The sequence below is a fragment of the Symphalangus syndactylus genome, chromosome 17, assembly GCF_028878055.3.
Source record: "Symphalangus syndactylus isolate Jambi chromosome 17, NHGRI_mSymSyn1-v2.1_pri, whole genome shotgun sequence".
Classification (NCBI taxonomy): domain Eukaryota; kingdom Metazoa; phylum Chordata; class Mammalia; order Primates; family Hylobatidae; genus Symphalangus; species Symphalangus syndactylus.
In genome coordinates this window covers 25666074-25679792 of record NC_072439.2, presented here as the reverse complement: position 1 = coordinate 25679792, position 13719 = coordinate 25666074, and the positions used below count along the sequence as shown (strand labels likewise).

Sequence of the window (13719 nt, the reverse complement as noted above, 5' to 3'; positions counted from 1 at the left end):
CAGGGCAGCAGGGGTAGAATCCAACCAGGAAGTCTACTTTAGCCTCACTCTGCAACTCCTGCTTTCCCCACTCCCCTCCCCCACATTGTCCTAGCTACAAAATAATTCTGAAAAGTTAATTGTATAACTTTGATATTCTTAATAAAAATCTCATAGGTGGAATATAGTGTTCAGTCTCTCTGTCCTACTTTGATTAGTTTGAAATTATTAGGCCTTGGAGAAGCCCTTGTGAGTTTCACTTTCTATTTCGTCTTTAAAAGATGATTTTGCTTTCGATACTATTATGGCTTTTATCTTCTGATGTGTGACTATTTTTGCCCCTACTGTATCCTAATGAAATCTTTATTTAAAATATGAAAGAAAATATCCATTTCTGAATTCCAAAAGGTGTAATTTGAAAGAAATGATGAGCAGTTAATTGATTCATTTTAACTTTTTAGAAAAGTCAAGAGTCCTTGTACAGATTCCCTGTGCCTAAAAGATACATGATGTTGTTTCTGTAAGAAAATAAATTGCAATAGTGAGTTCTAATGCTACCTTTTAATCTCTTTTACAATATTATGAATAAATAAAACATTTCTCTCTTTTTTTAAAGAAAACTGGTGATTTATTTGCTATCAAAGTATTTAATAACATAAGCTTCCTTCGTCCAGTGGATGTTCAAATGAGAGAATTTGAAGTGTTGAAAAAACTCAATCACAAAAATATTGTCAAATTATTTGCTATTGAAGAGGAGGTAAGTAGTAAAACTTTAATCTTATATTTATTGTAGTTATGAGTCAAGAGATAGAACCTAATATTAAAAAATGGATTTTTAAAAAACTGTTGAAAATTAGGGCTTATACAACCAAATACTCTATCCTAAAGGATTCTTGAATAGATAGAACAATAGAAATAAAATATCATAAAAATGGAATCAGAAACAGTAGTATAAGAAATAAAAGGGGGCGGCCGGGTGTGGCTGGGTGCAGTGGCTCACACCTGTAATCCCAGCACTTAGGGAGACCGAGGCTGGCAGATCCACAAGGTCAAGAGATTGAGACCAGCCTGGCCAATGTCGTGAAACCCCGTCTCTACTAAAAATACAAAAATTAGCTGGGCGTGGTGCTGCGCACCTGTAGTTCCAGCTACTTGGGAGGCTGAGACAGGAGAATTGCTTGAACCCAGGAGGCGGAGGTCACAGTGAGCTGAGATCGCACCACTGCACACTCCAGCCTGGCGACAGAGCGAGACTCCATCTCAGAAAAAAGAAAAAAAAAAAGAAAGGATCACTTGAGCTCAGGAATTCAAGAACAGCCTGGGCAACATGGCAAAACCCTGTCTCTCTAAAAAATACAAAAAATCGCCATGCATGGAGGTGTGTGCCTGTAGTTCCAGCTACTCAGGAGGCTGAAGTGGGAGGATCACCTGAGCCTGAGAGGTCAAGGCTAAGGTGAACCATATTGCGCCACTGTACTCTAGCATGGGTGATGGAGTGAGACCCTGTCTCAAAAAAAAAAAAAAAAAAAGAAATAAAAGGGTATCGAATATGGTTACCAGTATTATTACTAGAAAAATAAAGGTAACAAGTTAAATCTAATAATTATAAAAAGAAAAAGTCAAACTTTTAGAAAAATAAAAATTTTATATTTCATGAATAAAAATTTCAGGAGTCCTAGAGTTTAAGATGTGAAGTCCAATTATAAAAGAATTGATTTTTTTAAGGGGAAATAGTGGAAGTAAGAATGTCATTAGGAAAAGTAATCTAGAAATAATGGAAATAGAAATTATTTTAATCCCTTTAAACTTGAGCAATCAATAAAATCTTTGGGAAAAAATGTAGTTTATACTCTTTAGCCTAGTGATTTTATTTTTAGTGATTATTTCTTAGGAAGTAATCAGAAATATAATTTTATGCATAAAGATGTTAATTGGCATCCTGTTTATAATAAAGAATGGTTAAATAAGTTGAATAAATTAGAATGTGTGGCAGATAGTTACCTGGAATTAGCCAAACTCAAGGTTAAGAGCATAGCCTTCCACACTGCCAAGTCTGCTCAAGACTTCTGATACCAATTGCAAAGGAGTTTGGCAAACTGCACAGAGAGAACAGTTCCCACAAGACTACCCTCACATCATCCCAGCCAGCTACAAATATGGGGGTTGCCCATGACAGTCAGATTTGGTAATTTGCTGGAATGTAGAATGACTCACAAAACTGAGGAGAGTGCTGTATTTATAATTACAGTTTTATTGTAGCAAAAAGATAGAAATTAGAACCAGCCAGAGGAAGAGACACAAAGCGTGGAATGTGGGAGGGTTCCAATCTTGAAGCTTCTTTGTCCTGAGGGACACATTACTCTCTCAGCATTAGTGTATGACAGTATGCATGAAGTATTGCCAATCACGGAAGCTCACCCAAGCCTTTGGTGTCCAGGGTTTTTACTGAGGCTGGATCACTTATTGCCTGTATTGCTGACCTTTAGTCCCCAGCTCCTTCCAGAGGTTTGGGGTATTTCCTTTAGTCTCCATTTCCTCTGGAGGGTGGAACTGATACGGTGTGTTCTAAAGCCCCCATCATAAATCATGCTGTTAGACTCTCCAGTGGCCAAAGCCCCCAGAGGAACAAAGACAGAAGTCTTGTTCTTTCAGATAGGACATTTTAGGGGCCAGAGATCACTTTCCAGTAGCCAAGGGCAAAGCCTGACTTCTCTTTGGGTAAAGTTAATTTTTTACCACACCATAGTTAAGTGGTAATGAAAGAGATATTTACCAAAATTTTAATCTTCTTGGAACACCTTATATATGATGTTATGTGAGAATCAGGATTAAAAATATATATGTAGTATGATCTTAATATATACAGTGTAATATGCAAACAGCATTATGTATCTATGACATTATTTGTACCATAGGAAAAACACTGAAAGAAAATATGCCAAAATATTAATGCATTATTTCCAGGTAATGAAATTATGTATACTTCCCAAATTTTCAACAATCAATATACATTATCATTTAAAAGCAACAGTTTTTTTTTCTATTACAATTATTTGTCTCTCTTTTTTGAAATGACTCCCAGAGATAATTTAAAATATTTTATAAAAGTGTTTTGGAGATATGTAGAAAAAAATTATAAAAGAAACAAAGGATAAAAAGTTGGAGATGAATAGTAGATTTTAAGACTCATTCACATTTTCAGGTTCTGAAATTGGCATGCATCCTATAATCATTGTGTATATGTAATTTGATGGTATTTCTTTTTCCCTGTAAAGCTGTTATTAAATTGGTGAAGCATTATAATCAATGGTACATTAAAATTAAAGTTTAAAGCAAATCAGCAGCTCAGATGCAAATGAGCAGACTGGAGCTTTGCTGCAAGAGGGACCACTCAGCTGTTCTGCTACCCATTTATTTTTAAGGATAGGACTCCATTCCTTGAAGTCACAGTAGTCATCATAAGAAAAATTTCATTTTAAGAGGTTAGAAGAGCTGTTGTCCTAAATGTACTGTTATACATAAGAAATTCAACACCAGTGTGGTGACTCACGCCTGTAATCCAGCACTTTGGGAGGCCAAGGCAGGCGGATCACGAGGTCAGGAGATCGAGACTGTCCTGGCTAACATGGTGAAACTCTGTCTCTACTAAAAATACAAAAAAATTAGCCGGGTGTGGTGGCACTTGTCTGTAGTCTAAGCTATTCGGGAGGCTGAGGCAGGAGAATGGAGAATGGCATGAACCCGGGGGGCAGAGCTTACAGTGAGCTGAGATCGTGCCACTGCACTCCAGCCTGGGTGACAAAGCGAGACTTTGTCTCAAAAAAAAAAAAAAAAAAGAAAGAAATTCAAGTGACTGGGTGTGGTAGCTCACGCTTGCAATCCCAGCACTTTGGGAGGTTGAGGCAGGCAGATTGCCTGAGCCCAGAAGTTCGAGACTAGCCTGGACATCATAGTGAGACCCCATCTCTACAAAATAATAGAAAAATTAGCTAGGCATGGTGGAGCATGCCCATAATCCCAGCTACTTGGGAGCTGAGGCAAGAGAATCACTTGAACCTTGGAGGTGAAGGTTGCCAAGATCGTACCATTGCCCTACAGTCTGAGTGACAGAGCAAGACTCTGTCTCAAAAAAAAAAAAAAAAAAAAAAAAGAAACATTGTACCAATGATTTTGTAGTTCAGATTTAGCTACTTTTTACTGTGGTTTGTCTTCAAAAACAAATCCAGCTTCTTCACTTAATAGGAATTTGGAAAATGTTAGTTATTTTTTTTTTTTTTTGAGATAGGGTCTCACTTTGTCACCAGGCTGGACTGCAGTGGTGTGATCTCGGCTCACTGCAACCTCCACCTCCCGGGTTCAAGTGATTCTCCTGCCTCAGCCTCCTGAGTAGCTGGGACTAGAGGCATCTGCCACCACACTCAGCTGATTTTTGTATTTTTAGTAGAGACCAGGTTTCAGCATGTTGGCCAGGATTGTCTCAATCTCTTGACCTCGTGATCCGCCCACCTTAGCCTCCCAAAGTGCTGGGATTACAGGCGTGAGCCACCACTCCCAGCCGGAAGATGTTAATTCTTACATGTGTATGGTCAACGGATACTGAATCTCAAGTGAAGCAAAGTGCCTTCATCATTATAGCAAATCCTACATTTAAATGAAATCAGATAAGTACTGGCATATAATCAAAATTTATTTTTTATGTTGATTCCCTATCAATGATTTTTTTTTTTTCAGACAACAACAAGACATAAAGTACTTATTATGGAATTTTGTCCATGTGGGAGTTTATACACTGTTTTAGAAGAGCCTTCTAATGCCTATGGACTACCAGAATCTGAATTCTTAATTGTTTTGCGAGATGTGGGTATGTTTGTTTATTTATATGATTTCATTTATATATAAAATTTAATAAGAGAATTTTTAAAAAATATCTTCCATTCAGAACTGAAGACCATTATGCAATGCTTCATTAGATATGACACCAAAAGCACAAATGCCAAAAAATTGGGCTTCATCAACATTAAACATTTTTGTGCCTCAAAGGACATCATAAGTGAAAAGACAGTCCGTAGAATGAGAAAAAAAATGTTTGTAAATCATACACCTGACAAGGAATTTTTATCCAGACAACTCAACAATAAAAAGCCAAATAACGCAATTTAAAAATGGGCAAAGGATTCGCATAGACATTTCTCCAAAGAACATAAGTGGCTAATAAGTACATTAAAAAAATGCTCAACATTAATTAATTAATAACCAACATCATTGGTTATTAGGGAAATGCTCATAAAACCACAATGAAATAAAAATGACTAATATCAAAAAGACAAACAGGGCCAGCCATGGTGGCTTACGCCTGTAATCCCAGCACTTTGGGAGGCTGAGGCGGGCGGATCCCGAGGTCAGGAGATTGAGAGCACGGTGAAACCCCGTCTCTACTAAAAATACAAAAAATTAGCGGGCGTGGTGGCGGGCGCCTGTAGTCCCAGCTACTTGGAGAGGCTGAGGCAGGAGAATGGAGTGAACCCGGGAGGTGGAGCTTGCAGTGAGCTGAGATTGCGCCACTGCACTCCAGCCTGGGCGACAGAGCGAGACTCCGTCTCAAAAAAAAAAAAAAAAAAGGTGAATGTTATGTGTGAATTATATCTCAGTGAACCTAATTTAAAAAAAAACTACTGCAATCAAAGGAAATAACATCTTAAGAGAAATGAATCAAATATTTGAGGAATGTGAAAAAGTCAAGTGATAAAGAAGGTAAAAGGTTGGTGAGAATTCTTGAACTTGACACTGGAAGCAGAGTGATTATTTAGGTGAGGATACAATGAGAGAGAAACAATATTACTAGTATGCTACAGCCTGTTTAATCAAATAGAAATTATAGATATGATGTCTTCCTAAGTGTATTGGTAGTCCTGAGTTTTAATAATTATACATTGATACCCCTAAACCTTTTACATTTTTTAAGTTTGAACATTCATCTATCAGCCCTCAAGCAAATGTGTAAAGTTATTACTCAGTGACACTGCCTGTCAGTTAGACAAAATAGCTTAATTTCAGCAAAGTAGACAACTTGGCCCTTAAGAAAAAAGAAAAGAAAATGGGCTTTTTGGAATAGTGCCGAGCATATGAGAATACATTTTTATGGAAACAAGTTTGACATTTTGCTGTTTTTCTGTTTCTTTTTGCTGTTTTACATATTGAGTCCAGTTTACTTTTTAGGGAATTTTTTTCCCAAGATAAAGAAATGTAAAACTCTGGTGAAAGATTGGTATCTTTTTTGGGAATCTTTATTATTTTTATGTTTAAACAGATCACCCACATATATGTATAACCAAAGTAATTCAAGAAATCATATGCTTAAGACTGTTGTGTTACATTTTCCTGGTAGTACTTAAGAGACACTGGATTCTTCCTTAGACCACATTAATTTTTATCATTCTAAAACTTCTTATAACTAAAACATAAGATATTTTATATATATATATATATTTATTATCCTTTGAGTAAAATTACTTTGAACCAAATCATGGAAAAATTTATATTAAGTTTGGGTGACTATATCAATGAATCTGAGACATGCACACATACACATAAATATCTACATTATGACTTCTTTTGTTTTATATTGTTGAAGTGGGTGGAATGAATCATCTTCGAGAGAATGGCATAGTGCACCGTGATATCAAGCCAGGAAATATCATGCGTGTTATAGGGGAAGATGGACAGTCTGTGTACAAACTCACAGATTTTGGTGCAGCTAGAGAATTAGAAGATGATGAGCAGTTTGTTTCTCTGTATGGCACAGAAGAATATTTGGTAAGTCATACATCACTAATGTTTTCACTTAAAGAAGCTTCATACATTGTAATTATAATTGGGTAATTGGTCAGCCAATTTGCTATAAAATGTCATTTTTATGACAAAAATTAAATTTTCTATTCTAATGAATATGTGTAACATGGGAATTAGGTACTCGTTTCCAAGGGTGCTGTTATTTTTCTGTTAAAAATTCTTGGAAGTTTTGTAGCACACTTAAATTCTTTAGTTTTACTGAAGCTATGGATCTAAATTAAAAGGGTCTGTTTTTTGATGAGCAGTCAGTATATTACAAGCTTGTTATAATACCGTTTTTTATACATTATATTTATGAAACAGGTAATTCTATTTGGGGGAATTGGTTATTGAATGATGAAAAGGACCATTGTTAGAAACACACACACACACACACAAAATGCCCCTGAGATCTAACTTGAAATTTTAGAAAGCTAGAAAAGCTGTGTAGTTGAAAAAGTTTATGTAGGTGTGTTTTTGTAAAGTCAGTAAATATTTGAAACACTTAAGAAAATACACTTAAAAGTAAATACTTTTAACATGTAATCAGGAAGTTTAATACATATAGCTCACTGATTGTTCATGGCTCTGGGTTTTGTCTTAAAATCATAGAATCTATGACTTTTTTGCATTTGGATTGTGCTGTTGTAATTTTATAAGGTGAAAGATGTCTACCACCCCCTGTAGCTTTATTCTGATTATTTTAAGTCTGTCATGAACCAAGTGTCTTAAATTGTTATCCTAACAATTGATAACCTCAAATTGATCTGTAGATATATGTGATGATCTTTTAGATAAGAGAACCTAAGAATGGGTCAGACACAGTGGCTCATACCTATAATTCCAACACTTTGGGAGGCCGAGGATTGCCTTCTCGGCAGTCAAAGGATTGCTTGAGCCCACGAGTTCAAGACCAGTCTGGGCACAATGACAAGACCCCACCTCTGCAAAAAATTGCAAAATTAGCTAGGCATGGTGGCGCACACCTGTACACCCAGCTACTCAGGAGGCTGAGGCAGAAGAATCCCTTGAGCCTAGGAATTTGAGGCAGCAGTAAGCTGTGATTGCACCACTGCAATCTGGCCTGGGCTATAAAGCAAGACTCTGTCTCTTAATTTTTTAAAAAAAGGTACCTGGCCCGGGCATGGTGGCTCATGCCTGTAATCCCAGCACTTTGGGAGGCCGAGGTGGGCAGATCACAAGGTCAGGAGTTTGAGACCAGCCTGGGCAACATGGTGAAACCCCATCTCTACTAAAAATACAAAAATTAGCTGGGTGTGGTGGCGTGTGCCTGTAATCTCAGCTACTTTGGGAGGTTGAGGCAGAATTGTTTGAACCTGGGAGGTGGAGGTTTCAGTGAGCCAAGATCACGCCACTGCACTCCAGCCTGGGTGACAGAGCAAGACTCCGTCTCAGAAAAAAAAAAAAAAAGTACCTAAAAATGGATTTTATTCATTCATTGCACAAGTATTTATGAAGTGCCTACTATATACCAGATACTGTTCTAGGTGCTCAGACTTCTATGGTGAACTAGATACACAGTATTCCTGCTCTTATGGAGCCCACATTCTGGTAGGGAAAAAAGACAATTAACAAGTAAGTAAAGTAAATTCAGATCATTAAAGTTTAGCAAAGACAATAAAGGTAATAAGATAAAGAGTGACTAGCAGGAGAAAGATAGCCTGAGAAAGCCTCCTTTAAGGACTAAATGAACTGACACTGAAATGATAAAAAGAAGCAAGCCAGGCACACCGTTCTGACTGCTGTTCTGTGGCCATTCCCTGGCCCTGTGGAAGCTACCTCACCCTGCAGAAAAGAAACTCTACCACCAGTCCTGATACTCCGCGGCAGTTCCCTCCATCTCTGCTTGCTGTGTACTACTGAACCCTACTGCATCAGTCTAGCCTCTTCTCGCCTACAACCTGTGTTGTTGAGGGCCCAGGATGCCTATGGGTCCTCTGGCTGGCTGAGTTGTGACGTATGAGCTGCTTTGTGATACAGTGAACTCCCTGTCATTGTGGATCTGGAGAATGTGTCATAGAACCTAGATAGCAGAGGGAAGTACAGTTGTAATGAATTCACCTTCAAGTTTCCTGAGACTCTTGGCTGGGACAGAGGCAGGACTCAGACGTTTCTGGCGAGTGGAATCAGGCTTCATATCCTGAATTCTCCACGTGAATGTAAGCTCCACAAAAGCGGGACTTTCATCTTAGCCTGCCGAGAACACCAAGCAGAATTAGACAAGAAGAAATCACCTCCTTCCTGCTCCTTTCTCCATCCTATATGACATTTGTGCTTTTGCGATTATCCTTTTGTCTCTTCCTGGGCCTCAACATGTGACTGAGCCAACACACATCTTCATTCTCATTTCTCCGTTGGTGGTCTTCTCAGTTGTATTTGGCTAGACCATGCTTTCTGCTTCTAGAAGCAACACTGCTGAATTCACACCAGAGCTTTGGTACAAGGCAGCTTCCTGATTCCTTCACTTTCCCCAGCTCAGACATTCCCCTTGTCTTTTCTCTTAGAGTAGTGAGCCTCCAATAAATAGCTCAAGGCCATGTTCTCCCAGACTGCCTCCTTTCCAGTAACAAGCTCAAGCCCATGTCCTTCAAATTCAATTAGATAAGATAACTTGTTCAAAAATTCAATTTCTTTCTCTCTTTCTCTTTCTCTCACCCCGTACTTTTTTTTTTTTCCCCCAACCCCACTTTCTGTAAGAACAGCCTATTTCTAAAAGCTAGTTCACCAGCCCCAGCTCCTTGTCTCTGGAGCCCACACCTGTCATAGCCAAAGCCACAGCAGATGAGTGCTCAGGACACTGCCATTCCCAGGAGGGCACTGCTTGCCGAGGTTTACTGCTCTAAGAATGTTCTTGGGCGTCAGTGTGGTTCCATCAGGCCCAGAGAAAACAGCAGCTGTAAAGGCCTGGAGACAAGAATGACCTCAGGAGTTGGAGAAACAGAAAAGATGGCAGTTTTACCGGAATTTAGTGAGTAAAGAGGCAAGTGGAAGGAGTTAGAATTGAAGAAGTGATCAGGGGGCTAGCCAGATCAGACAGGCTAGTAGTTTAAACCCTGTCAGACCAATACCCCCTTTTTATAATAAATATTTTGCAGTGTTCCCTTCAGTATCTTGAAATGAAATTCCTAGATAATATTATAAACCTGCACACCTAATTAAAATAGCATATCTTAATAATGTAAAGGAAAATATTTTATAATAAAATAATAGATATTTAATATGTAAAAATTTAGAAACAGCTTAGTGAGCAAACAAATTAAGTAGTCATATGTGCTTGCACCTATATGTAATACCACTTTGAATACAAGTGCAGTGATAACTCGTGTTGTATTAGTGAATCACATCACAAATGGTAGTATTGTTATTGACATGATTTTCCAAAGTAGTGAACAATTTTTGGTAAAGTTTCTAACTAAACAAAGTCGATTTAAATATAGTTACATTCTTGGAAAAGCTATGCAAAAATACTTTGTTATGTATAAAATGGAGTTCGAAATAGATTTCTCACTTGTACAAGTATCTGGCAGAATATTCCAAAGTCATTCAGGCTATATATAGGAGGGTCATTTTTCAGAACTGTCACATATACTGCAGTATGTCCTTCAGTGTCTGGTCTCCACCTTTTCCAATCATGATAATCACCATAACAAGCAAACAGCAGTCATGTACCAGCCTTCATGAGGCTGCTCCCCCAATACCAACTATTAATCTTTCATGTAACCTGCTGGGAACACAGTTTAGCTTTGGCCTCTAAGACTTTTAAATCAGGAAGAGCAAAACATTAAGTAAATTAACTCCAAGTCTGTGCTGTACTCTAGGCTGAAATTTAACTCCAATCTTTTTATTTCCTGTTTCAGAATGGGAAATATTCAAATACAGTGCACCAGAAGTTATAAAATGAGATAAATAATAGTCTAAGGCTCAGCAGCCTAGCTATATTCTACATTTAATTGAAAACTCCCCTCATTTTGAAGCTCCCAGGAACTACAACCCAGATGTTAAATTCTCTCTTTTGTATGTTAAAGTCCAAAGAAAACATTCTTCTACTGTTTTTTGTTTTTGTTGTTGTTGTTATTGTGATGGAGTCTCAATCTGTCACCCAGGCTGGAGTGCAGTGGCATAATCTCAGCTCACTCAAGCTCCACCTCCCAGATTCAGGTGATTCTTATGTACCAGCCTCCCAGATAGCTGGGGTTACAGGTGCACACCACCACACCTGGCTAATATTTGTGTGTGTGTGTGTGTGTGTATATATATATATATATATATGTATGTATGTATATTTTTGAGACAGAGTCTCACTCTGTTGCCCAGGCTGGAGTGTAGTGGTGCCATCCCAGCTCACTGCAACCTCCACCTCCTGGATTCAAGCAATTCTCCTGCCTCAGCTTCCCAAATAGCTGGGATTACAGGCGTGTGCCACTACACCCAGCTAATTTTTGTATTTTTAGTAGAGATGAGGTTTCACCATGTTGGCCAGGCTAGTCTCAAACTCCTGACCTCAAGTGATCCGCCCACCTTGGCCTCCCAAAGTGCTGGGATTACAGGATGTGAGCCACCACACCCTGTCTCTTCTACTGTTTTTAATATGATGGATATCATCTCAGTAATATAATCCTGAAAACCTTGGAGTAGCTTTATCCTTATGCTCTTCTTCCAGATGCAATAGCCCAGGCCCAGTAACACCAAGCCAGTAGCACGTCAGGACAGAGCCAGTGGGCACAAATGTGTCAAACCAGCATGTGTCAAGCCACCCCAAGTTAATCACTCCCAGGGAATAGCTTCCAGCTATACCAATTAGGCAATATATTATTGCACCTTGTGAGGAGGTCCGTCTTTGTCTCCTTCTGGAATCACTGTGTCTCCTCTTCCCAGGAGGCTTTATATTCCGGAAGGCATAAGACATATCCAGGTACTCTTGGCCTCTTCACGACACCATTTACACACTAAGTACCAGCTGCTAGGTCAAAGGTTTGGCAATCACTTCTTTGGACAATAATCACTTCATGTGCTGTGCTACAGAACCAGCAAAGCCACTGAGATCCCATATATCTAGTAGGCATATATTTGGACACTCACGTCAATACCCAGGTCTTATACTTGTCTGCATTCTGATTTCTCATTAAAATATATTTCTCAAAAGAGTCTTTTTCCTACCCCCATCTCCAGTACCCCCCCACCACCCTGACCCCCAGAAATCAGAGATTGTGATCCTTTGGGAGTGAGAGTCACAGATTGCATCATTTAGAAGCCCCTCCCAGCAGCATTTCCTACACTGGTTCCCAGTTCCCTGGGCCGTAGCTAAATCCCACAGTGTCATAAGGAATTGTTTTGGTTTGGGATCATTTCGGTGGTAACTGTACTTTGGTCCATTACACTTTTTAAGATTTATCTTCCAAAAATCTTCAAGTTGCCAGTGTATAACTTTCATGAAGGCAGATGGGAGGAGGCCATGCTATGTGTGACCACTGGTTATTCTCTGCAGAACAAAATGTCCATCAGAATATCTGTTAGGTTCTGTAAGCTCCTAAACAATTTCTTAGAAGCTCCATCTGTTCTCAGTGACTATGGTATAGTGCAGAGTGTCCAATCTTTTGGCTTCCCTGGGCTACACTGGAAGAATTGTCTTGGGCCACATATAAAATATGATAGATTGTCTTGGGCCACACATAAAATAATGATAGCTGATGAGCTATTTTAAAAAATCGCAAAAAACCTCAATGTTTTAAGAAAGTTCATGAGTTTGTGTTGGGCCACATTCAAAACTGTCCTGGGCTACATGTGGCCCACAGGCTGCAGGTTGGACAAGCTTGGTGTAGTGTCTCCTATGTGTAAGGATGTGTGTTTAATGTCAGTAGATCCCCAGTGAACCCAGTCAGGTTAGTCCTCTGAATTGACTCTAGAGAATTTAATTTCATTAAATTAAATGTGCTTACCCTGACAGATTGCATTTGAGGGATAAGGCAAAGAAATTAAGGCTGCCTGATAGGTTTCGGGTGTGAGCAGCTAGATATGTGGTGGTATTGTTTACTTAAAGTTTAGGAGGAAACAAGTTTAAGTGGGAAGACCAAGAGTCAATTTTGTATATGTTAAGCTTGAGCTGCCTTTTAGACATCGAGAGAACAGTAGGATGTATGAATCTGAAGCTCAGGGCCCAAGGTAGTTTTGGAAGTTAAAGCATACATATGATATTTAATACATTAGGTCTGAATGGGAGATGAGGGAGTAAGGTAGTTATAATAAGCATGGACAGCTGTACTGAGAAATTTTGCTGTGGTGGGAAGCAGAGAATTGGGTAATTGCTGAAAGGAGTTTTGTGGTCAATTTGGAGATCTTTTAAAATGGGAGATATTAAAGCATGTTTGTAAGCAGAAAGTAATGAATCAGAACAGAGGGAAACATTGCTGCATTAAATAAGTGGGATAATTACAAGAATTGATTTCTGGAATTGGCAAGATGATATGATGGGCTCTACAGCACAGATGGAAAAGTTGGCCATGTATAGGTGCAGTTCCATTGTGACTGGAAAGTAGGCCTGGAAAATGGACACAGATTGGCCAGGTGCAGTGGCTCATGCCTGTAATCCCAGTACTTTGAAAGGCCAAGGCTCTTAAGGTCCTCAAGGATCACTTGAGGTCAGGAGTTCAAGACCAGCCTGGCCAACATGGCGAAACCCCGTCTCTACTAAAAATACAAAAATTAGCTAGGCATCACGGCAAGCACTTGTAGTCCCAGCTACTCAGGAGGCTGAGGCAAGAGAATCGCTCGAACCCGGGAAGCAGAGGTCGCAGTGAGCCGAGATCAAGCCACTGCACTCCACCCTATCTCGAAAAAAAGAAAACAGACACAGATTCAGGTAGGTTATATTTGGTAAAGGGCATAAGGGAGTGC

At 39.0% G+C, this 13719-nt stretch overlaps 1 protein-coding gene across 6 annotated transcripts in view; it reads left to right on the top strand.

The window, feature by feature from the left end:
• The window catches only part of TBK1 (TANK binding kinase 1), an 89844-nt gene that overhangs the window by 8468 nt on the left and 67657 nt on the right, over nucleotides 1–13719 (top strand). For all 6 annotated transcript variants that reach the window (XR_010116607.1, XR_010116605.1, XR_010116606.1 and 3 more), the window contains exons 3-5: nucleotides 596–736; nucleotides 4711–4840; nucleotides 6611–6792. Coding sequence is in view for 3 of the 6 variants with exons in the window: in XM_055249658.2 (XP_055105633.1) it covers nucleotides 596–736; nucleotides 4711–4840; nucleotides 6611–6792 (453 nt within the window). In the remaining 3 variants the exon portion in view is untranslated. The remainder of the gene's footprint in view (nucleotides 1–595; nucleotides 737–4710; nucleotides 4841–6610; nucleotides 6793–13719) is intronic.